We start from the raw sequence: 23,232 nt of genomic DNA, 5'->3' as shown, positions 1-23,232 counted from the left end.
CGTCCATTTTCGCTCAATATACCCTACAACGAATTAAGTTTCTTGCAGGAATATCCACCGGGGGCCACACTGTCGAATGCTATTTCGCCGTGGAATGGACACACATTCGTCACGCTGTTCCCAGGAAATAGGGTGTCGTATAAAAAAAGTGAACGAGGACGTCGTAAAAATGTGACATCTATGTAACGGTAGCAGCACCGGTCCTTTTGACGTCCAACTATTTCCCTTCTTCTCCTTTCTTCTCTTCTCTTTTTCCATCCCTTTTCAACCTCGTCCTACGATCTCCTGTCCTCGATTTCATCATTTTGATTTCGCGTGTCGAGCGAAATTCAATTCGATGCGCCGTTAATAATCTGCGCTGTATCGATCGAACAGGCTCGCGCTACTGGCGTAAGGCTCAATTTCGGTCTCCATAAATTATTCATTGTTCCCGTAGCGCGGTGCAATGTGCGTGTAAGTAATATGTATGCGGAATACAATATGTGGAGATAATTGGCACGTTATCGAACGCGTGGATCCTTCGATTAAAATCATAAATCAGACTTTTCGTACTTTCCTGTATGCTGATGATCCTATGTAGATCCACGAAGCGTTTGTCATTGTAACTAATCTTGTCGGGAAAGCTGACAGAAGTTATATATATATATATATATATATAACTTCTTATATATATATATAACTATATATATATATATATATATATATATATATATATATATATATATATGGTTTTAGCGATATTTTTCTACGAGTAGAAGTTCGATGATTTGATATAGAAACGCAGATATCACAGGATGCAGAGGCCGCTGCTTTTTGTTTATTGCGGAGGGTTAAGCGCTACATTAAACAGCTGCAGCGTGGAGATAAGGCAACGTTCTAAACAAAATTGTCGTAACGACCAATTTCGTTATTATACTGCCTCTGCGAATACGAAGCAGAACGGCTGTGAAATTTACATTAATGCGTAGAATGTTGCACCAGGAAACATTATCCAATTAGAGTCATTCGCGCAGCAGTGCATTCCCAAAATATCCAGCTACCTGCCAATTTGGAACGTGCAATTTCGTCGCATCGATAGCCGAACACCGGGCCAAATATTAATAGAAGCGTTTCTCTATGTTTCCCATGATTTCCTTTCGACGATTTAAAAATACCAATGCGCTGCCTGATCTAGAAATTCACTTCGACGTTGGCATTTTATATTTATCGTGCTTTTCCAAATTTCAAATTCCAAATTGAACAAATAAAGATACGGAGCTATATCGTCGTTGACTGTTCAATTCGCTGGAGATCTCTTGTTATTTGATCATTCTATTCTTGTACATCGAACTTCGTGAAATTATAGAATTTAGCTGAAGCAGAAAATAGCGACGAAGATAATACTAACCAATCCTTCAAATGTTCTTGTTGAAAATAACAACGTGAGTTCGTGCTCGCCATCCATATGCAGAGGCGTTAGTTATAAGAAATAGTAACTAGAAGATTATCCTAATTACAATCGATAAATTTAATCGATAGGCTTAAGATGCTTTTTTGTTTTTACCCCTAGTTCTTGTAAGCGCGTGCAATAAAGGTTTTTTTGGCTCAGAACGGTGTGATAGATTTAACCATTCAATAACATAATAACTATTGTGATCCTACCTCTGAGTAAAGAAATAACGACAGTTCTCTTCTATAAACATAATGTTAAAAAACAGAATTTAATAATTTAGATTCTATCTAAGGTCGCGATTGAACATTCTCTCTTCATGGATCTCCATTACATCGCAATGAGCGTGGCTGAACTGCCACTCTGGAATTCTTTATCGACCAAGATTCGAACAGTTACGAACACGATAGATAATTTAGGTCGTAACGTCGTGATACTACTCTTTAGAATGGCAAATTAGAGAAGTTTCTATGGAGATCGGTGGTCGAGAGCTCGTGTCGTTAACGCTTTACCTCGGTCAGTCTAAATTCTCCACGGATCCTAAACTGCCCTTATTCGGTTAAGCCCGGACGATCTCGCACTTAAGCTCGCATAATTTTCGTTCTAACTAGGCAGAAATTACGCCTCTTCTCTGTTTGCGTAAGGAAATTCGTGCATCCACCGACTGCTATCGCTTTCATCCCTCGTCCCATCCTTTCTGACAATCTTCTATTTCTCTCTTTCGAAAGTCCATGGCCACGACCGTTTTCAGTTCTCCATCGGTTCAGAATTAACGTCGAGTGCAAAGATTCCACGGACACCAAGGGTCCTCGAAAGCCGAGCGTTTCTCACATTTTCTTCCAGGATTTCACTCGGGAAAAGAATACTCTTACCAAGACGCCCCTGTCACGAGAACCTTTCCCCTTTTTCTTTCGTTTCGTTCTTGTTCCTCTTTGCCGTGAATCTTGCGCGGACAAGATGGAAGATAGTGTATACTCTTAGAGTGATCCGTTGCGACGTTCGAATTCTGAAATTGGATTCTCTTTTTTCTTTAATCTTCTCTTGCGAATCAGAATTTCTCTCGATCTTCTCTGTTTCCATTTCTTCCTCTTTGATTCCCTAACGTAGAAATGAGAATTATTTTCTAGCGCGGAATTTTGTTAGAGTATCGATAGTGAGTAAAGAACGATTTGCCGAATTATAGGAGATTCGGCATGCGTTGACTCGTTTGAGCCGACAACCCTTTATCTAAGTATGGGTACGTTTTTACAAATGGCTCGCTTCAAATGCAAAAAAATGACGAGTCTACAATTTGCGATACGAGACACGTTGCTCGTTAACATCAGCCGTGTTGCACTAGATTTTCATTTCGTCGTCTATTGACGACAGCTAGATTAAAAGGTCAAGCTACTCAACTACCTATCGTAACTACTCATTTTATTATTGAGAATATTAGCAGGAATGAGAACTTGATGCTATTATATATCGCAAGTAGCCGAGTTTTGAATGCCAGAAATACGTGAAAGAATGTAGCGTTGAGATTAGGATGTGAAAGAAGAGTACTTGGTCACCCAAGATTTTGGGTGAACGTGACTGAATGTGTCCTAGAAATATCTGCATATTTCGCTTGAAACGAGTGACAGAAAGAACGCGTGGGTGTTAGAACAATATATCCACTGTCCTGCGTTGTATCGTGTTCGTATATCTTTAAATTATACAGAGTCCCGGCGAGTAACACGTTCCTTGCAGAAAAATAAGTGAGAAATGTAGAATAAAATTCTTTCATTCGATTTTCAAGAAAATCGAGTTTGAAAATTTACTAAATATACTCGAACATGAACAATTCCGGACTAGACAGTGCTAAATAATCGACAGGAGATCGTTCTATATGTAAAAACAAATGACGAATAAAATTCTTTCGCGAGACACTTTGTTTCCAAGAAAAGCAAATTTGAAAATTTATCAAACGTATGCGCTAGACCGATTCTTAATTAAGGATATTGCAGCTATATTTTCTTCAAAATGAAACCTTACAAGGAAACATTTTACTTCATATCTTTTATTTATCTTCGCATTTAGAAAGACATCCTATTGATTGTTTTTCGTGTTCAGTCGGTAATTAGCCACGTTCAAGTATTAATTTTCAAATCCGATTTTCTCGAAAATTAAGCCGAAAATGAAAATATCTGACCGTATATTATTTTCTTATTTTTCCACAAGGAGAATTTGCGAAATAAACGTGGCGCTTGTATTTTGTTAGATCTGGCCATAAAAAATTCCAATGTTATTAAATAACGTTTTTATTACTTTACGTTTGTGAGGTAAAACTTATCTAAAATTGAACGTTGCTCCACTAATCTGGTATCCCGAGGCTGATCCGTTAATTTCGAAACGGTGAATTGGTTTGTACGCTGGGGTACCGGCTTGAAAATCGATGTAGCGCGTTTGAACCGCAGGTGTCTGCCTATTACAGACGAAAATGAACTCGCTAATGATACAATCGCATAATATCCTACAGCTAGATAAAGTTATCGGTAACGAACCCGGAAACCGATCTAGATCAATGTTTGATCTGCGAGGCAGGACAGTTTAGCGTATTCGTTCGATCTCGTCGTTGCTCGATATCCCTCCAAGAGGCGAATTTACCTGGCGCTGTTAATTTCTACGTGTTGTTTGATTGCTCTAGCTATCCTGATTGACTTATGATTTCGCAGTGCGAGTTTGCATCGCTCATTGAAGCACGAAACGTGGCGTACAAAGCATTTTCGGCGGAAGAGATTACAGCTTTTCGTTGCAGTTTCGATTGGTATTCAAAATTGGCACTAACATAAGTTTTACTTAAACCTTCGTTTCAATTTCCGCGAATTTTTTTACAAGAAAAGTTTTTTTTCTCCTATCTTGAGAAAATTAGATCGAGTTTTATCGTTGCAGATTTTTAAGTGTTCCTGAGTAAACTTGTAAAATAAGACCTTGCACTTTATCATCTACCCTTGAGATCTGTCGAGATTCGAAAGTAACAACCCACAAGAAGAGGTCTCAGAGTGTACTTTCTGAACATTATTTTACAACTTAGCCACATTTATCCTTCCTTTTATTAAATGGTAATATTTTATATATCGAAATTTATAGCAAAAATATCGTGAATTTAGATTTCATGAACGTCATTAAACAGATTTTGTATGTGATTGGACAATAAAATAAAACGGTGATAAAATGAAACAGGTTGCCGCAACGGGATGAAACACTCACTCACCAGTGTTGTTCTTCGGATCTCCGCCTTTTACTGGCCAACCAACGGATACGCTCGCTTTGGACGAGAAACTGAAGTACGCCAGGAATTGGGATCTCGTGGTGCTTTCGTTTATTCTGAAACAAACGTAAATACTTAGCCTGCCTGGTTCACGTGTGCAAGATACAGGGAATTTTGCGCGTTGAAACAATAAAAGAAACTCGTTATAAATATCATGAACCGAGTTATTGCGTGATCCGTACTGGCCCGTGATATTTACGGCTGATTCTCATGGCATGGCACACGCTAGGGAAATTTACGTATTCTTCGTAAATGATGCAGAAGGCGACTGCCCGCGAAGGAACCGCCCAATTTTTTATCAATTCGCGTGCGCTGCTTATGAACGACCTGTACGTTTGTCTTAAAATTTGAATTTTTCTAGGAACCGAAACATAATGTATGAAATAAAAAATGAACGAGAACGAAAAATGTATGATACAAAGGAAGAGAAACATAGAAACATCTGTACAAAAGTTAACAAAAAAATCAGGTTTGATCAAATACGAATTTTTACTGTTTAGTTGATAAACCGTCTGACCAGAGACTCGGCCAAGCTCATACTACTGCAAAATCGAAGTTGGCTCTAGCTACACGATAGATTCGCTTTATCGACGAATCTCTTTAACAAGATCTACAGTTTCTGGCAGTTTTCATCGATGAAACCGTTTCGTAATTAAACCATTATTATTAAGTTATCATTTATATAAACTAGAAACAAAATTTTCAATTATTCGCAAGTAACAACATTCGTATGTAACACTTTGTACGTCAAGAAGATATCATCGAACTGGAAACGAACCTATGTTGCATTGTAACAGAAATGGATTTATTCTCCTCATGAAACGAGATCAGACGGCCCAGACGGAAACGGTGCACGTCTTGAAGACGAAAACGTGCCTCGAAACTAACGGAGTGTATCGCCGTGTTATTACGCAGAAACAGGCAGTGGCACGATGAAAAATACGATCGAACTGTTTCAACGTTCCTCGAAAACTTTTTGACGAAGCATGTTCGCGCGACGATCGAGAATGACGGCGGGAACATGGTCGAACATGTATCTCGCAATCGAAGGAATCGTGTTTTCGGAAAAAGATCGACGAGGTCAAGCCGACGAAGTTTCTTCGAGATTAGTCCAGCATCGATCCGAGATCGGACTGGTCGTTTGCCGTGTTGGAGAGCTGTTTAGAAAGCAAGCACGTCCGAGTCCTTCGTCGAATGGACGAGAATCGATATCTGAACCTCTTTTCGAGAAAGAAGAACTTCTTCCATCAACAGGACCTATGTTCCACATAAAAACTTATCGCTCGTAGAGTGTCTTCGCGCTCCTGACGTTCTTCGCTCTTTTTCTTCTAATTAAAACGATATGTCATTTGTGTCTTTTCTTCTGAACGCGTCCGAATAGTTTGGAATAGTAGACGAGGTTGTTTTTAACATTTTATTCTATGTTTATTGGAAATTCAAGCATTATATTTATTACATGTTGTTAGAAATGGAAGATATAGTTAGCGAAATACACGTAACTTTCATTTAAATCAAAGTAATTTTTTATAGAGATTGAGCTAAGTTTGATAAAAGAATCGCGCAGTTCTGCTTGAAGCGAGAATTTGTTCATTTAAAACGTATGAAGTTTCATAATTATTCTACTTGCCCATAATGAATTTTTCAATTTTCGTCACATTTCCATGGGTCGTTATAAGAGAGGATAGAAATATCAGTGTGAAAACGAATGGATTTCATATTATACGGAAATTGTAATAATATCCCTACAGAAAATTGTACTCTGTCATTAGCGAATACGTATTATTTTAATGAGCCTTTTAAAATAAAATAATACTATCTCCAAAATATATATCGTACATATTATACGTGTAGAAATTTTGAAACGATACAACTGTATGTAAATATAACATATTCGTAACAGAGTATGATAAACTTGAAATTCACGTTTATCAGCAATTTAATGGGTATGAAACCATGTAGAGTGCAGTACGAAACGTTAAAACGGAGGAGAACAAGATATTGGCAACAGAAGGTTTCCAGGAGAAGATATCGACGACACTGAAACGCGAGGCACGACTCTGATGACTCCTGTGCCTTGAGACTCGACACCGACGACTCTAGGGATTTAGCGCCAGAAACTGGTTATCTCGGAGCGTGAAATGCGATAGGAACTATCCTCGGGTCGGTGAAACCGAAGTTGGGCTTACTCTTGGACTGTTGGATCGACTACTGATAACACGCGTAGTCATTGAGTTTGACGATAATAACTCTTCAAATTACGTGTGCCGTTAATGACGTTACCAGAGGCGCCAATCGTCCACGATTGCTGATTATACTCTAATGACGATTTCCATCTTGGTTCCACCTATATCGATGACTCGTAACCTACTTCGGTTGACATTGATGATGTGGTCCTTAGAAGCGCAAAGTATTTATGAAACGTATGCCTTGAAGAAGTATTCCTAAAAATTGTTATTGTGTTGCAAGAGATGTTGAATTTCTTTATTCTACGTATTTATGTGAAGAATACAAAATGTTTATTAAAATAGAAATATCCGCGGATAGTGTTAAGACGATAAGAGAAACCTGGATATAAAACGAAACTGTATATGAAGTTATTTGTGAGACTGTATTTGAAACTGTAAAACTATGCTGGAATGTGGGGTAAAACGGTGATTTTCATACTGAAGCGGTTACTGCGTTTCTCCGGATTCTCCGGGCAGCAAGCGGTGCAATAAAAGTGCAGGTCACCGTGAGAGAAGTTTCTGCACCTGCGCATCAAAGTACGTGGGTGTACATAATATCGGTGAGATTACAACAAAAAGACTGTTCGTGAATTGAGAAAGATCTTCTGATAAGAAGACTATTCAAAATAATGCAACACGTGTCTCCGAATTTGCAGATAGAAAGAACGTTTCCTTTAAAAGGCCTTTTAATAATATTTAACACGTAACTATACCGTATTTTCATTCTTTTTTATCGAATTTTCTCTACAAAAGATTTGATCAATTTTTAATGTCGTTTTCAGGAACTCTAGTTAATAAATCAAAGTAGATCTTCTGATAAAGAATTTGTTAACAACAATGGAGCACTCAACGCAGAATCTCAGAACCAAACAATCCAGAATATTCATATCCAGAATATTTTAACGTCCAATACATATCCATATTTCGTTTAAATCTTTTCCCTTAATTTTATTCGGCAAAAGATTGCACCGATCCTTTCGTATAAACTCGAGGCTCGCTACAAATTGTATTCGTTTAAGTTTCTCGTTAGCCGTGACCTCGCTGAAACCTACAGCCAATTTAGCAATAAGGAATCGACCATGGGAACAAAGTTGCAGAGGGTACGATTCGGAACGCAGCCAGGTAGAGACGAGACAACGAGCGTTACCGAGATTCCGTGGACGGGTTTCGGGCGTACCGTCTTCGGTGCTTCTCTAATTGAATTACTTAGTTAGGTCAGGTTAGCTCTACTTGGGTTAGCGTCACAGCAGCCGGGACCAGAGGTTACTCAAGGCACTCGTAACTTCTAATTCTATTTGCTTACAATAAATCCTCCTTCATTTGGCTCTTCGTCAACCGTGCGATTTGATTACCTGCCAATACGATTGCACCTCTTCCTCAACGATGGTCGTCTCGAAAGTTATCACGTTTCTTAAACGGATCTACTTTGGTTATGCTCGTGGCAAGCTACGTTTGATTTATGGAATACTTCGATCGGGAACAATATGTCGTTTCTAGACGTTGTACGAAACGCTGCACGGATCGACAGATACCTTCTTTATGATTTACGAGCATTTCGTTGAAAACTCGTTCAACTTCTACATCGGCAGCCTTCTCTCGTTTTCCCCTTCTCTCGTTTCGACCTTTTCTTCTCTTCTACAGACCTTGAAACTTTCCATCGATCCATCTATCGGAATCGGAAAACCGACGCTATTTATGATGGAAGCCCTCGTTTCACGACCTCCGTAGGCCACAAAAGATTTCGACAAGAGAAAGAAAGAGATGGCGAAAAGAGTGGAAATCGATCGACACGTGCGCACGAAAATCTGTCGAAGCTGTCGCGGCAATAGGAAGCTGAAGTCTCTCTTGTTAACATCAAAAGGGCTGACAAAGGGGCGGGCTCGGCCTCTCAACTTCGCGCTTCTAGACGGTGAATAACCTTTTCTTCGACCAGCAGGAGGGAGGAAACGACGCTACGTCAAACGATTCTTCCCTCTTTTTCGTTCTGTTATTCTTTTTCAAACTCGCAACGCGAGACTAATCTTTCAGTTGGCGTTTTAGAAATTGCCATTTGTGCGACTGAAATTACAGACAAATTAAATCGCTATCGAGATTGTATTATTGTTAAGATTGCTTCGTTACTATCAGAAATGTAGCTTTCATTATTTTCTTTAACATGTTACGACTCAAAATCTGTTTGCAATTCAATATTTCCGCAATACGATAATTTACAGATCCTTGACGACGAATCGATTCGCGTGCTATGTCTGAGAGAAAATTAAGAACAGCTTGACCCACGGGGTAAAGGTCTACGGACGTTCGTTACTGTAATGAACTTCTTCCCACGGACGAAAGTATTGGAATTCCAATCACGTTTGTACCTCTCCGAAAATCAGCTTCTCGTGAAACATACCTTCTTACTCTTCGCGCCGGTCTCTACCTTTTCGTTTACGATTAAAGAGCCTCTTATCAGAATCACGTACCTGCATGCAGAGTTAACTTAGGAATGATGTTTATATTTTTCAGATAAGAGAGGTCTATCGAGGCACGATCTCGTGGATGAATTCGAGGTGAAATTTCAGATTGAATATTTATATGATTAATTTAAGCTGGATATAATGGTAAAATTTAACTGTTTCGAAAGTGGAAGAGTTAAATATACGCAAATTTCGTCGTATCCTAGAAATTATCAAAACTTTGACGGCTGCCGTCACGTTTACGTGATGTCTGACCATGGCTGTCCTTGAAAATATGGTGGCCAACCATTTTTCAGTAGACACGCGTATGGAGTCGAGACATTTTCCCCGAGGAGGAAGGAGCTAGTTAAACTCAGGTTACCAGTCACATCCGACATAATTATTTCAGTACCGTTTTTAAATTTCTTATTTGTATGCAAGTCATTTTATATTTTATCATTATTATCTCTATCGTATATATTATACTGTTTTGTTAATTACATGTTAATGAGTCATTGCGTTTCCTGCATTACCATTATCCTTTATTAAAATTATTGGATTTAACACAATGGTGTCATTACTTCAGAAATGATATCGCAATACAACGATGTAGAAGGATATCGAGGATACAGAACATAAAAGTAAAATACGATGTAAAATCATCAAAGTTCCGATAATATCTCACATTCAGCGTATCCTAATTAAAAGGAATAAATATACGAATAATTAAGTAAACTTTCAGCCTTAATACAACAGAAGAAATCATCCTTTAAATTATTATTCCCACATGCAATATTTCTTCTTTTCCTGGATTCTTTTCCTATTTCCTGGAAACTGAATTGACCTAAACAGCTAGTTCTTTTCCTTCGATGAAAACGAACAGAGAAGATGGTCAGAACTTCGTTAGAGGGTGACTTTCTATGCAAATCGTTCGAGATACAGGTGAACGCGAAAGGGAAGGTGGTGTGGGCGAGACCGGAAGAAAAAGTTGACTGTTTGCGGGCGAGAGAGCGTTATCTCGGCTATATTCGAATCTCTTAATTGCGTTATTTGCATGGAGACGAGGCCTGCACGCGAATCGAGTCCCAGTGAATATCAACGAGCGGATTTCTTGCAAAATTTCGCGCAGATTAAACGGACGACGATGGCAAAAAAGGATCGGGGGACAAGCGGCGTTAAGCTGCCTCACGGTAAACCTCCCACCTCTATCTGTTTCTTTCCGTGGCGAACATGCATTATTTATGCGGCGAGCTTAGAGAAAGCGAGCTTTATAAATTTCGGAGGGAATCCCCGTTAATGTCGAAAGCCTGCTCGATACGCAGAGTATTTCATCGTCATTCCTGGCTCTTCCCAGCCAAATGCATTGACAATTTAATTGAGAAATTCGCTGGTATAATGAATTTCGTGCGACCCTCTCGCGGAATATAAAAGAATATACGCGAATGGAAGATTTAGGTCTTTTTTTAAAATATCGTTATTTTATCTGCAAAACGTCGAGTAAATGTAATATTAGAGATTGAAATGGATAAAAATAAATAAATCAATGTTAGACATGGAATAATTGAGAGAAAATATCTTTGTTTTATTAAACGGATGGATTGATATGGAACTGGGTTACAATGGACATTTAAAATTGATATATTAATTTGATTAGTTTTCATTTAAATGCCAGCATGGTTCAACGAGCATGTTGAATCCGAATATTGTTAACCTTCGATTAAACACTAGATTTCCTTGCAATCCGTCAAATTATTAAAACGTCAAATTATTAAACAATTCATATAACAATAACTCTGATGGTTTGAGTAGAAATTGACACGATCCATAACCGAAAGAAAAAGCATTGAAAGCATTTTAATTTATAGTACATCCATTTCGAGAATAATCGAGAATAATTGAGAATACTAGTGCGTGTATTTAATTGAAAATCCTCTGGGGCTTTTTCATGTTCCCGTATCAACGAGGATTCTATTCGTTTCTTGAGAAAACAGAAAACAGTGTTCATGGTGTTTCCCCTGCAGGAAAAGGGATCAGTTCGGTACGTTAAGATTTCGACAAATCTGAGAGCACGCGGCCAGAAACAAGAATATCGAGCTCAGACGTGCATAAAGGGCGCGTTCAGGGGTGAAATCTGTTTCCTTTTGGGATACACCATTTTCTGGGATTACAAAATACTTCGACAGCCGACTGCCACGGGGAAAAAGTAAAAGCCTGTGATCGAAAGGTAGTTCGGATGTAAGGGAAATAAAGGGCGCGATGGCGCGCGATGGTGCGCGAAGAAAGCGCCACGGGAAAGTTCCACGACGTTGGCGGTACATCGACGAAGAGGGGTTGAACGTGGAAACAGGGATGGCAAGAGGGATAAAGCGGAGGAAGAAGCTCTGTCAATTTCTTCGCCCGTTCTCCAAATGTTTCGTCCTACCTCCACCGAGGCGTGAATCCATATTTCCTGCACGAATATATCGTAGATACGTAAGTAAACAAATCTTTCGCGAGGCATTACGATCGCTGCCGAAGCAATACGTCCCATGGAAATTGCATTTTTATTGACATCTCCTAGAGCGTAGGAATGACAGAAAAAAACATATATAGTTATATTATATCGCAGAAGTCATCGGAGTCACGCGTTTGTTGAGTCGAGTGCATTCAGCTTGATCGCGAATACAGTCATTGCCCTCCACGTTCTGATTTTTTCAGAAATTTGATCGTCCCTGTTCGATAGAATTTCTTCTTTTTTTTTTTTTTAAAGAGCTTTTTATTAAAATTACAAAAGTGAAATCATGCGGAGAGCTAGAGGAGTCGGCAATCGTGCAGAACAACGGCATACGATGGTGAAAAAAAGCGAACGTGTAGTGAGAATCGAAGGGGAGAAATTGAGAGAAGGGGTTAAAATATGTACGTCTTCGTTCGCCGACCGTAAATCCGTATCTCGGGAATCTTCAACGTGCATACATAACGCTTCACAGCCAATAAACCGGAAGCGGTAGCTGCAAGGAGATTTGTAGGATTCTCCAGAAATAAAGTTTTTCGACGAACTCGCGTACATGTAGATAAATCGCGTGTTGCCTTCTGTATTGAACAGAAGTGGGCCTGCGCTTTTTATTTTAGTATCTGCGGTTAGGTTTTTCATAAAAGAGTAGCGCGTGATTTTGTATTGGATTCTATGGTGCAAACTTAACGTTCTTATAATATAACATTATCACATGCATAAAATTTAGAATTATATTCTTTACACCTTTCTATATCTACCGAATTCCAATTTTCATTACTATTTGTAAGTGTTTCATATCGCGTGAACATTTGTAGCAACGATATAAATACATAACATAAATTTTATTAAAATGTACGAATTATTGGCAAAGTAATGGTTAAGCGCGATATTTATCATTACTAATAATATATTGAAATTAAATTCACATTCGTTAATTTTGCCAATGATTTTAAACATTGCCTACTGCTCAAATGAATCGCGTGTAAGCGTTCTAGATAATTAAAATTTCTAATGTCTCCCCTGAAGAGCGGGAAGACTCGATATCAGAAAAAAGGTAATGTCCCCGTAAAATTTATATCATTGGCGGATCACAGGTTGGACAGACAGGTTCCTAATCTCGGCTAGGTCAAAGTCTCCGAGAACGACTGCGGATTTAAAGACGTTCCCGACTACGGAATCCGATTTGTAATGACAAGGGATCGCGACGTTAAATTGAAGAACGAGGACCGGGAGACACGACGGATTCGACGGTTGGGTCGTGTCGAACATGGAAAATAACTTGTCCGACCCTGACGAGGACTTCACGCGGATATGGGTGGGACAGCTATTATTTGTCGTATCGATGGAAGAAATCTTCGATGGAGGAGAAGCATTCGCTGTGTGTTCGGATCCTAGTAGCTCCGATCCCGAGATCTTCAACAACTCGAACGTCGAATGAACATTCGAATCTTCGTCGGACTGATTTCATGTCCGTAGAAGCGGTTGGTCGATTATTTACCGAGAAACAAAGAGACCGAACCGATTGACGACTGCTGAAACTTTTTGCTCGCGACAGAGTCACACAGGAAATTCGTAATTTCGAGGACCACGTGCAAGCGAATAAAGGCAATGATCGTGATTGAAGAAGAGGATAAAATGGTGCCTTCGAGCGCTTGTGTTTCGTACAACTTGACAAAAGTTTGGTTATGATGGATCGTGCGAAAGAATAACACACGATGACTTGGTTTCTACATGATATCGACTTTCTATTAATATTATAAAATATTATAAAAAGAATTATTTCGCTAGTCCGATAAATCTAATTTCTATAAATATTATACTAGAGGCGCGAAAATCAATATTTTCATTTAACGCGAACGACAGAAGGAACCGCACGGGCTGGTCGAGGGGTGGGACTGGAGAGAGAGAGAGAGAGAGAGAGAGCGAAAAAAAGAAACATTTTCCTCGAGCGTTCCATTTCCATCGAGTGAACTTTTTCCCGTGGTGTCATTCGATTTTGATCGATCGTGGTCCCTTCTCGCTCGCGTCGTTTTTCCGTTCCTCCGATGGAAAATACGTTTCCGTTGACCCAGATCCGGCTGGGAAGAACAAAACGATGCGGGAAATGGAAAAACGCTGCGCGTCCACCCACCCGCGAACATCAATCAACGAAGAATAATTATTACGGGAAATGCGAGGCAACAACGAGTCTATTGGAGAAATTCCAGCTAAATACGTACAGTGAAAGACGAAAATCGATTGCAAGCGCGACGAGAAAGGGGCTCGTTTGGAAAGTGTACGAAGCCTCTAATGAAACACGCGTTACCTCGCGATATACACGAAAATACGTGGGGTGGAGGAGGGGGTGGCTGTAGAAGGAAACATAGTTATCGTTGAAACAACATCGTCGTCGAATGTTTTACGAAACTGTGACCTCGACGTCGTCGTTTTCGTCGGTTTCATCGTGGCTGCTGTTTATTGTTCGACGGGAATCGACTCGATAAGTGGGCCACCCCCGACAACGAAAGCGCGAAACCGTTGACAGGGTGTCGATAACCCTCGAACCGGAGGAAATGGAAAGAGGAGGTGAATCAGGGCCGCGGCAATCGAACTCGTAGAATGCCGATAATATCTCTCCTTTGCGGGAATCGTGGTGCAGAGGGGCTGGGCCAACCAGCAGACAACCAAGTTCGAACCATTGCTGGATCTTCGCCGTCATAAACAGTCCACGTACACCAGACGGCCGTCTTGTCCTTTCGATTCTCAAAACCGTCACGCGAGAAGCTGATATTAAAACTCTGACCGAGTAGTCGGTGCTCCGCCCGGAATTTCGTGAAACGAGAGGATTTTAATCGACGAAACTCGGCGGTTCCTCTCGAGTCCAACCTTTACCACCGAAAGGGGGAAGGGTTCTGTCGGAGTAAGAAGTTTTTCGACTTTGCAGGGAATTCATTAAGCGCCATCGTCGTCATGCACAACCACAGAAATGGATTATGTCGCTTCATCGATACTGGGGATCTCGTCGAAGAATTTCTGGAGCGGAGGAAGTTTCGTGGAAAGGGTCGGAGATTGTCACGGTGGACTGAAAATTGTTGGGCGTTGGTTCGGATTCTTAGAATTCCATTTTAGACAGAACTATGAAAAATATATCATATCTGGCAATATATATTTTGATAAGAAAAATAAAAAACACACGAAAAAAGATATATTATGCGTTGATCCCCGTTCAGTGTGAAACTTGTCTGACTCGAAGGTTGAAGTCTACTTAAAGGTCAATAACCAAGAACAATATAACTTCCTATCATTTTCTGACAGCCATTGAACACTTCTATTTACGAAACAACGCAGACAAACCCAAAACTTTTCTCAGATATAGACTAGTTCATCTCGTCCACTTCATCTCGTTTCATCGCATCGTTAAGACATCGATCCCCTTCGAACGCAACGGCTTCATTCGCCGGGAAACGGGGCAACTTTGAGGTGTTTCCAATTTACGTCGGACGCGAAACTTTGATGAAGTTTCGGCCACTGATTCAAGCCCCATAACCGATGGACCAGATGGCTACATGTCGAATCAATTTCGACCGATCGCATGTTTGACGCAATTTGCGGGCGCACCTTCGCCGCTCAATGCGATTAATCATCCCCTACGAGTGATAATCGGTTGTGCACAATACCGTATTTTGGCAACCGCCTCCCTTCGTTCTTTCGATACGGTAAACCGATACAAACGATTTCTTTATTCCCATCCGTGAATTCACTACGCAGACAATATACGATGTTCCATCGGTGTACCGGGATCGTTTGAACGATCGAGTTTCATAATGGAGTTGGATAATGATGCGAATTATTGTGTAGAATAGACGTATGGAGATGTGTGGTATTTATCCAAGTAGTGATTCATAGTGAACCGCGTTTGAAGCGATTAAACAATTTCCAGCTTACGAGGAAAAATGTTGTTCTATTTTTTGAATATTCTCTTTGAACAATTAATTTCTTGAAATAACGTACATACAAAAATCTTACAGAACATTATATCCACGATAAAATGATCAAGACTTTGCTTTTTCAGGTGTTTACGAATCTCAGAAACTTAAACACCACTTGTTTATAAGTTCTTTGTTTCTTCCCGTAAAATAAATACAGTTCTCTGTAATGAAAGAAGTAAAGGAACTGTTTAACATTACTTTATACAATCTCTTTGTGCTCCCTTACCAAAAGTACACTTCTAAATCCAATCTAATAGCGGTATTTACTTTCAAACTCCGCTATAACGTTCTTAAAACAAGAACCATTCTCGGTTAATAACGATTCGATCAACATCTTCGAGTACACTACCTGCCCTCTAAAAAAGAGCAAACAAAAAAAAGAAAAAGGAAAGTGAAAGAAGTAGAAAAGAAGGAGAAGTGGAACGAAATCCTCGATAGTCCCGACAGAAAATTATTCCCAGCTAAGTTTCGTGATGTTCGCCTCACGAAATTCTCAAGAGCGATGCAACGTCCGCGTTGCATTAAAATGCATCCACGAATTATAAGCGTTCCGGGAGAGGAGCCACGATGGAAAATCCTGAAAATTAAGTAGCCCCGGAGCGGTACGTGTTCTTCCTTTCAAGAACGGCTTTTGATGCTCGACTCTCGAGGCTCGGCCCTGCTGACGGTTCAAGCGAAATTACCTTGGCGGTCGTCGTAAACAGGATACTTGAGAGGGTGCCGGATTATAATCCCAAAGGGGCCTCACTTTCGTGCGCGCCCACTCCCGCGGACCTTCCGCTTCAAGTTAAATGCGATTTGCCCGTTGCCCATCCCCGACGTGGATACGAAACGCATAAAAGTTCACGTGTTCTTCCTCGACGTACCTCGACCGCGTCGTTGGAAACGTGAGATTGCCAGGGCATCGCATCGCCCTGGAAATGTAGCACATACAATGTTCGAGCATACGGCCTGAGCTCCAGATTAAAAGGAGCACGAGCTCGTCGTGTGAAAGTAACTTCGCTGGCACGACAAATAACGTTTCGTACGGTTACCGTGTCACGGAGGAATGTTTTGTCCTTAGAGGATTAGAGTCCGACGTTGTATCCTCTTTTGTGTGTCAATGGCGGGAATATTAAATTTTGAAATATTATACGGTTACTGGAGAACTTTACTTTCGTAGTATTCAATTTCATCCGTTGTAATTGGAACTTTGTTTATTTACAGGAAACAGAAATTACAATTAGAGATAAAGTAAAATGGCTTCATTTGAATATTTGGAATTATTAATTGTTACGATGAGATTAATTGGCGACGATATAAGGATATAACGTGCAGTGTTGTAATCAAAGGAAATACAAGAGAAAAGAAGATCTGATACAATGTAATGATACGATGATGTGTAAATGAAATGAAATTTCAAGAATTTATAGATTATGTAATTACCAAGTTTCGTAACGTTGTAAAGAATTAATTCCGTAGCTTTAATATTGAAAATCTTAAGTCTCGCAAATACTTGTCATGCAATATACATAAAAGTTTCTTAACTCTGTGTTTAATATCTAAATACTTCCACTTATTAAACCAGTAACTTTCAGTAACAGCTGATTCCAGGCTTGAACCAACCCTGGAATACCATCAACAATGCAAACGATCGAACCATTTACAACTCGATGAAGCTTCAAACGCACCCTTTCCAGTTATCGATGACTAATGTCCCGTTATTGTTTGTTCCTCCTGTGTTTTCAATATCTATGACGAGTCCTGGATCCCTCTGCAGAAAGGGACGAAAGTCGACGATGTAATATAGCGCTGTTTCCGCGAGCGCCGAGGGCAATCTTGAAATAATAGACGATGTCCCGATTCTTTCGTTGCTCCATCATTCACGGGAAACGTTCACGATACCCTGGTACCGGAAACGTCACTGCGATCTGTCCCGATTACAGCGAGGAAATGGGATCTCGCTACTCTTATCAGGCATCGATAAGCTCGTCGAAATATTTCAGCCTGATAAAATCGTTCAGAGAAATTTCCTCAAACGACGGAAAACCTGCTTCAAGAACGATAACTCACACAGGTCGTTTCAGTTCTTGTCTCGGCTACACCTTGTTAAAATATTCCATAGATAAAACAGGAAAGATAATTTATGTAGACGCGTGTCGTTTAAGGCTTTATTAGAAAGTTAGAAGAAAAATACGAGATTTTACATTTTAAAGATACATTTTAAAAATGAATCCTAAGAAGTAAATTTTGATTTCGCTTCCTTTAACGAATAGATACTAATACACGTATACTAATATTTGTTTAATGCGCCTTCTTGCTCAAAGCTGTATGCATAGTATCCTCTTCGCATCTTTTATTTGTTAGAACTCATGTAATAAAGCTTCAAACGACCGAAAGGTTGGCTGACAAAAAATTGGAACACCACGCATAATTTCCAATCGACCGATAAATAAGCGATTATATGAAACTTGGAGTCGTCGAGAGACAAGAGCTAATTAGATCGAGATGATCGTAGCGTTGCGGAAATAGTCTGTTTCTGATGTTTTTATCGGGAAACGAGGCGGACAAAGGTCAGATATCCTTCTGTGTAGAACAATGGACCTTCGCGGGTTAATTCTCCGCGACGTACGCTATCTAAAAACAGCATCCGATATAATCGGTAACGACCGTCGACGTCGGATATCCGTCGTGAGTTTGCCTGGTCGGGTCACGTAGTAGACACGATCTAAAAGCGGAACGATGTCTTTCATTCGGTACCAGCTGAGACAGCAGAAGTCATTCTTTATTCCAACACTAACATACAGATTTAGACGATAACCAACGTGAAATAACACGATTTATCTCGTTCAAAATGATTCTAAGCACGGCGTTCCACTTCTTTCCTCTCCGATCCGCAAAAATATGAATTTATTTTCATGATTTTCTGGTATTTTTTTTTCTTCCTAGTTACACATATATATAGCGAAATTACGTACGAAATTAATTTGAACCAGGTGACCGTGATGAGGAAGAAAACCACCGTCGTCATTCTGCTCTCGTTGTTCGGGCAGCACACGTTAAAACACAACGTGCTATGAAAAGATGAGAGTTTTTCCGAGCGTAAAGTATAACCGCGTTGTTCAAGAGCTAGGGTTTTGCTAGAAGAACGAGAGCTTGCATTGGATTGGCGTGGCTGAGCGTTCTTTAGAGCAGTCATTGTGCCAGTGAAAAGCCGTAGGAACGAGGAGTACAGTGAAAGTATCCGATTGCGGGGAATTTAGAACGGCTCTGATTGTGCACCACCGTTGAATTTTACCTAGGTTTCGCCTAAAATTTTTCTCAGATTAACGAGTGTATTTCAAAATGCTCTTCTTTTTTCTTTTCTAAATATCTTGGGTTTCGTGGTAAAGTAGTATATCATTCTATCGAACCTATTGTCTTACAGTTCAACAAATATTCTGTTCGAGTATTTAACTATCTCTATTTCGAATACAGTATTGACACTGTACCAGATATAAAGTTTAAAACAGGGAAAATAAAATTCTTTCATACGAGAGCAATTTTAAAATTCAATATCTTGTCAACTAATCGTAGATTGTTCAACATTGTCTTTTTGTTCTATCGAATGATTCTTTGAAAATATATTTATTACGAAACTTCTCTTTTAAAATAAACTAGTGATTTTAAAAATATTAGTTATATCTTTGGATGAAATCTGTTTCGTCATTTTGTATCCCTGATCTTTACCTATCTCTGTATTTCTCTAGAACGTTAACTTCGCTGTCACAACTAGCGTCGACACGGAGTCGCACAAAACGAGAACTGGCTGGCGGAAGTCAAAGCCAGGCGGAAAAATTAGAACGAAAATTCCAATCCCGCCCGGGCAAGCGCTACGTGATTGGCGTGACAATTTCGACGCTCGTATTCATGGTTAGCTAGCTGCGGTGTAACTGGTTCACACTGTTTCGATCGTTCGCAAAGTGGAAGTCGTTAGTTCGCAATCTACCCATGGGTTATTGTCGTTCATTCTGTTATTCCTCTGTTCGAACTGTGACGAAAAAGAGGAAAAAAAAACGAATCGGATTCTGTTACCTATCTAACGCGATTAACACGTTTAGTTGGCTAAGTTTCAATTTAATCGCTTTCTAACGTTTCTAAACGACCCACCGGAATCTGCACTAGCTCTGCGATTCTCGTGTTAGGATTTTCATATTGAAACCTCTCGTGTGAGAAGCACGAGAGGAACCAAAATTCTACGTAAATTCCTACGTAATTCCATGTAAAATTCTACTTTGCGCTGTAGAGCGTGTTTTGCGGTTACGATCACGGAAACTTGACATAAAGATAATCGTGCGTTCTAAAGCGGACACAAAAAAGAAAGAAAAAGGCAAGTACCAAGGTTATTTATCTGAAAGCTTGGAATAAGACGGTGTTTGTGTAGAGGCTGGTTTAAGCGTTCGCAAGATACACGGAACTCGTGTAACCCTGGCGATCAGCAGACCAAAACGTTATCCAGGGTAGCCAGCAGCCGGTTGCGTCTTAGGAGAATAGCGCGGCTTTGCCTCGAGAGAATGGAAAACGGATTTCCGTGGTTTTGGGGACGTTCAACTTACTAGGAAGCTCCTCGGTATCCCCGTTAACGAGAACAACAGTTCGCTACAATGACGACGATTAATGCTTTGAATCGCTGCCATTCCTCCTGTTGTCTTACCAACCACTTAATTGGATATCTCACCTTCAGGTTTAAATGTCGAACAGCTACTTTTCTTTGTACTCCAATGTTTCGAATAATTATTCGAAATACAATAATTTTCATCGAACGCTATAATACTATAGGAAATTCGTATTTCGTAGGAATTTTAATTTCATGAAACGCTTAGGAATTTTTATGAATTACGATGTTAGTTTCAGCGAGAATTAAAGTATGTGCATATTCGATATTTCCTCGTAATTTTATACAACGCCCGGTTATTCCAGCAAGCGCGCGCGTAGAACGAGATTTTTTAATTTGTCGAATGCCACAGAGGTAGTCGCGACCCGCATAAACTCGGGCGAAACGTAAACGAGGCGGATTGAAGGGTCGTACACGGGAGTTGCACAGGTCAGAAGATCTTAAGGATACTTGACACAGGTGCGCCTATCCTTCAAGTAGCTTTCAAGAACGTTCTTCAGAGTTGCAACTACATATTCAGAAGATATCAGATAAATAAAAGGTAATTTAAAAATCACTTCATTTTATCAATTTGTTCCTTCCTTTCCTCGTTACGAAACCTGTTACATCGTTAGACTCCTTCACCATTCATGTTTATTATTTACAAGAAAAGTATACAACTATTTTAAAATGGTTATTTTACCGTGTTCATTATTCTAGTATTTCAAGCATTTAATCGATAATCTCGATGTCGGCAATGATCGATCAGGGGTCTCTCATATTGATGTAATATTATTGTAGTATCGTGGACAAAAAGGCCTAAGAGATATCGAGTAAACCAATTGAAAAGACCTACGTGACCCTGGCCACGAGTGTTTGTGGAACATATGCGTGGTGGGCCTGAAAAAAGACAAAGGGATGCTAGAACAGTCAGTGTCAGTGGAGAAGCCAAAGAGTGTGAATCGAGAAGTCAGAGAGTACGAGTTGCGTTGTCGAGATAGAGTGTTGCTAGCGTTGTCCTGAGAGTGTGGTCCGTGAGAGAGAGAGAGAGAGAGAGAGAGCGTTGAATCCATTGTGACAAGAGTTGAAAATTAACTATTGAGTTGTCTAGATTATAGCATGTTACTGTGACTAGTTCACGTTAAACAACCATCGTTCTTCTGTTTAATCAACATCTGTACAATCCATTTATTGTAAATAAATCATCACCATCAATAATAATCGAGAATAATTATATATATATTCCCGATACTACATTATTAATAAAACTTCACAAGTCATCAATCACAAGATATTAGTAATAATAAAACCTCTATCGTAGGAATAACACTTCTAGCAATAAAACAAGCAAAATTTTACAAGTACCAATTCTGTTTAACATTGTTGAGATTGACTGATAGAGGAACGAGTGGGAGAATTTCTAATAGAAAAATATATCGAAATAAGTATAAGTATAAGTACAGGTATAGGATGTGCTGATCCAGATCCTCGCTCTTGCAGTGTTACAATACAATAGAAGAAAGATAGGGAGCACGTTCATATATTTATAGCAAAGGACATTACCAAACAGTTAATCTTGGTGTGTAGCTCCAGCTGAAGACTACAAGAAACAACAATAGAAATCTACTTATAGCTCTTTTGTTTCTAGACCTTGTAATCCAAAACAAAATTTCTATTTAAGAGCACAATAATATGGACCTCTCCTTATTTCGAATTTTTTCACTAAACTCTATTCTCTAACAGCGGTCTCCAGGTCACGGAGATACAAAAGAAAAGGTGTAGAGTTTTTCTTGAAGTTAATTACTTCAACAAACATAAAACTACAGAATTCTCAAAGAAAACTCTACAATCCACAACTTGAAACTTATCCATTGTGCAAGAGAGCGCACCTCTTCTTTTCGACTATGTTTAAGCTTCGTTAGCCTTATTAGGAGATTGTGCTATTGATGGTCAGGCACAATATTCATAATTATTTAAAACTAAACAACCAATATTCCACATTCAACTAACTCTTGCATAATTACTCCCTTGAAACTCCCTTCTAACTAATTTCGATCAACAAATATCCACTGGAAACCTGACCTACCCTTAAGGGGAACCTACATAAACCAATATTCCCACTTCGAAACCGATGATTTCGATCTAGATGATCGAACAGATCGGCAAGCACTACTCATTAGCACTGGCAATCTAGTCAGAAGAGCAATAACTGGCCATCGGTACAAACCAGTCCCTTTCGAACGAGGAAATTTGCGCGTTCGCTTATATTTGTTTGCGAAATGCACGCTAGGTCACTGGAACGTCCAACGGTGCGTCCGCGTGCGTCTAGCATGCCATGTATACAAGAACAAGCTATGCATCGTAACCGAGGTTCGCGTTTATTAGTTCGTTTGGTATCGAAATGCGTATCGGCATGAGGTCTCGCTTGAAATCAAATATCTGCCGAGCAGACTGTAATGGGAATCGTCATGAATACCATATCGAGACTGATGAAGTTTGCCAGAGGCCTCATTAAATTCGACAAGGATGGACACGGCGAAAACGCGTTCCACAAGCTGTATGCTACCACGTGGCTAATCCTTACGACCCGTAACGCTGCCGTGATTATGTTTCTAACTGGAAATTAACTCGTCCATAGGATGAGTAGATACGAGAACGTTCAAAGGAATTGTGTGATTAAGTTCGGACACTGGCTATAGATCGACGAAGCTGACACGATGGCAGAAAATTACTGAATGGCAAATTTATTGCTACGTTCGATGAAAGTTTAGGATCCATATAGT

General features: G+C 39.7%; 1 protein-coding gene across 5 annotated transcripts in view; it reads right to left on the bottom strand.

The window, feature by feature from the left end:
- Positions 1–23,232, bottom strand: part of LOC117206565 — a 271,415-nt gene that overhangs the window by 98,705 nt on the left and 149,478 nt on the right. For all 5 annotated transcript variants that reach the window (XM_033446038.1, XM_033446040.1, XM_033446039.1 and 2 more), the window contains exon 6: positions 4,662–4,774. In XM_033446038.1, the coding sequence (XP_033301929.1) occupies positions 4,662–4,774 (113 nt within the window). The remainder of the gene's footprint in view (positions 1–4,661; positions 4,775–23,232) is intronic.

This window comes from Bombus bifarius, unplaced genomic scaffold, assembly GCF_011952205.1.
Source record: "Bombus bifarius isolate JDL3187 unplaced genomic scaffold, Bbif_JDL3187 scf7180000008008, whole genome shotgun sequence".
NCBI classification, from domain to species: Eukaryota; Metazoa; Arthropoda; class Insecta; order Hymenoptera; family Apidae; genus Bombus; species Bombus bifarius.
The sequence above is the reverse complement of the archived record's forward strand: the minus strand, read 5'-3'. Positions and strand labels throughout refer to the sequence as shown.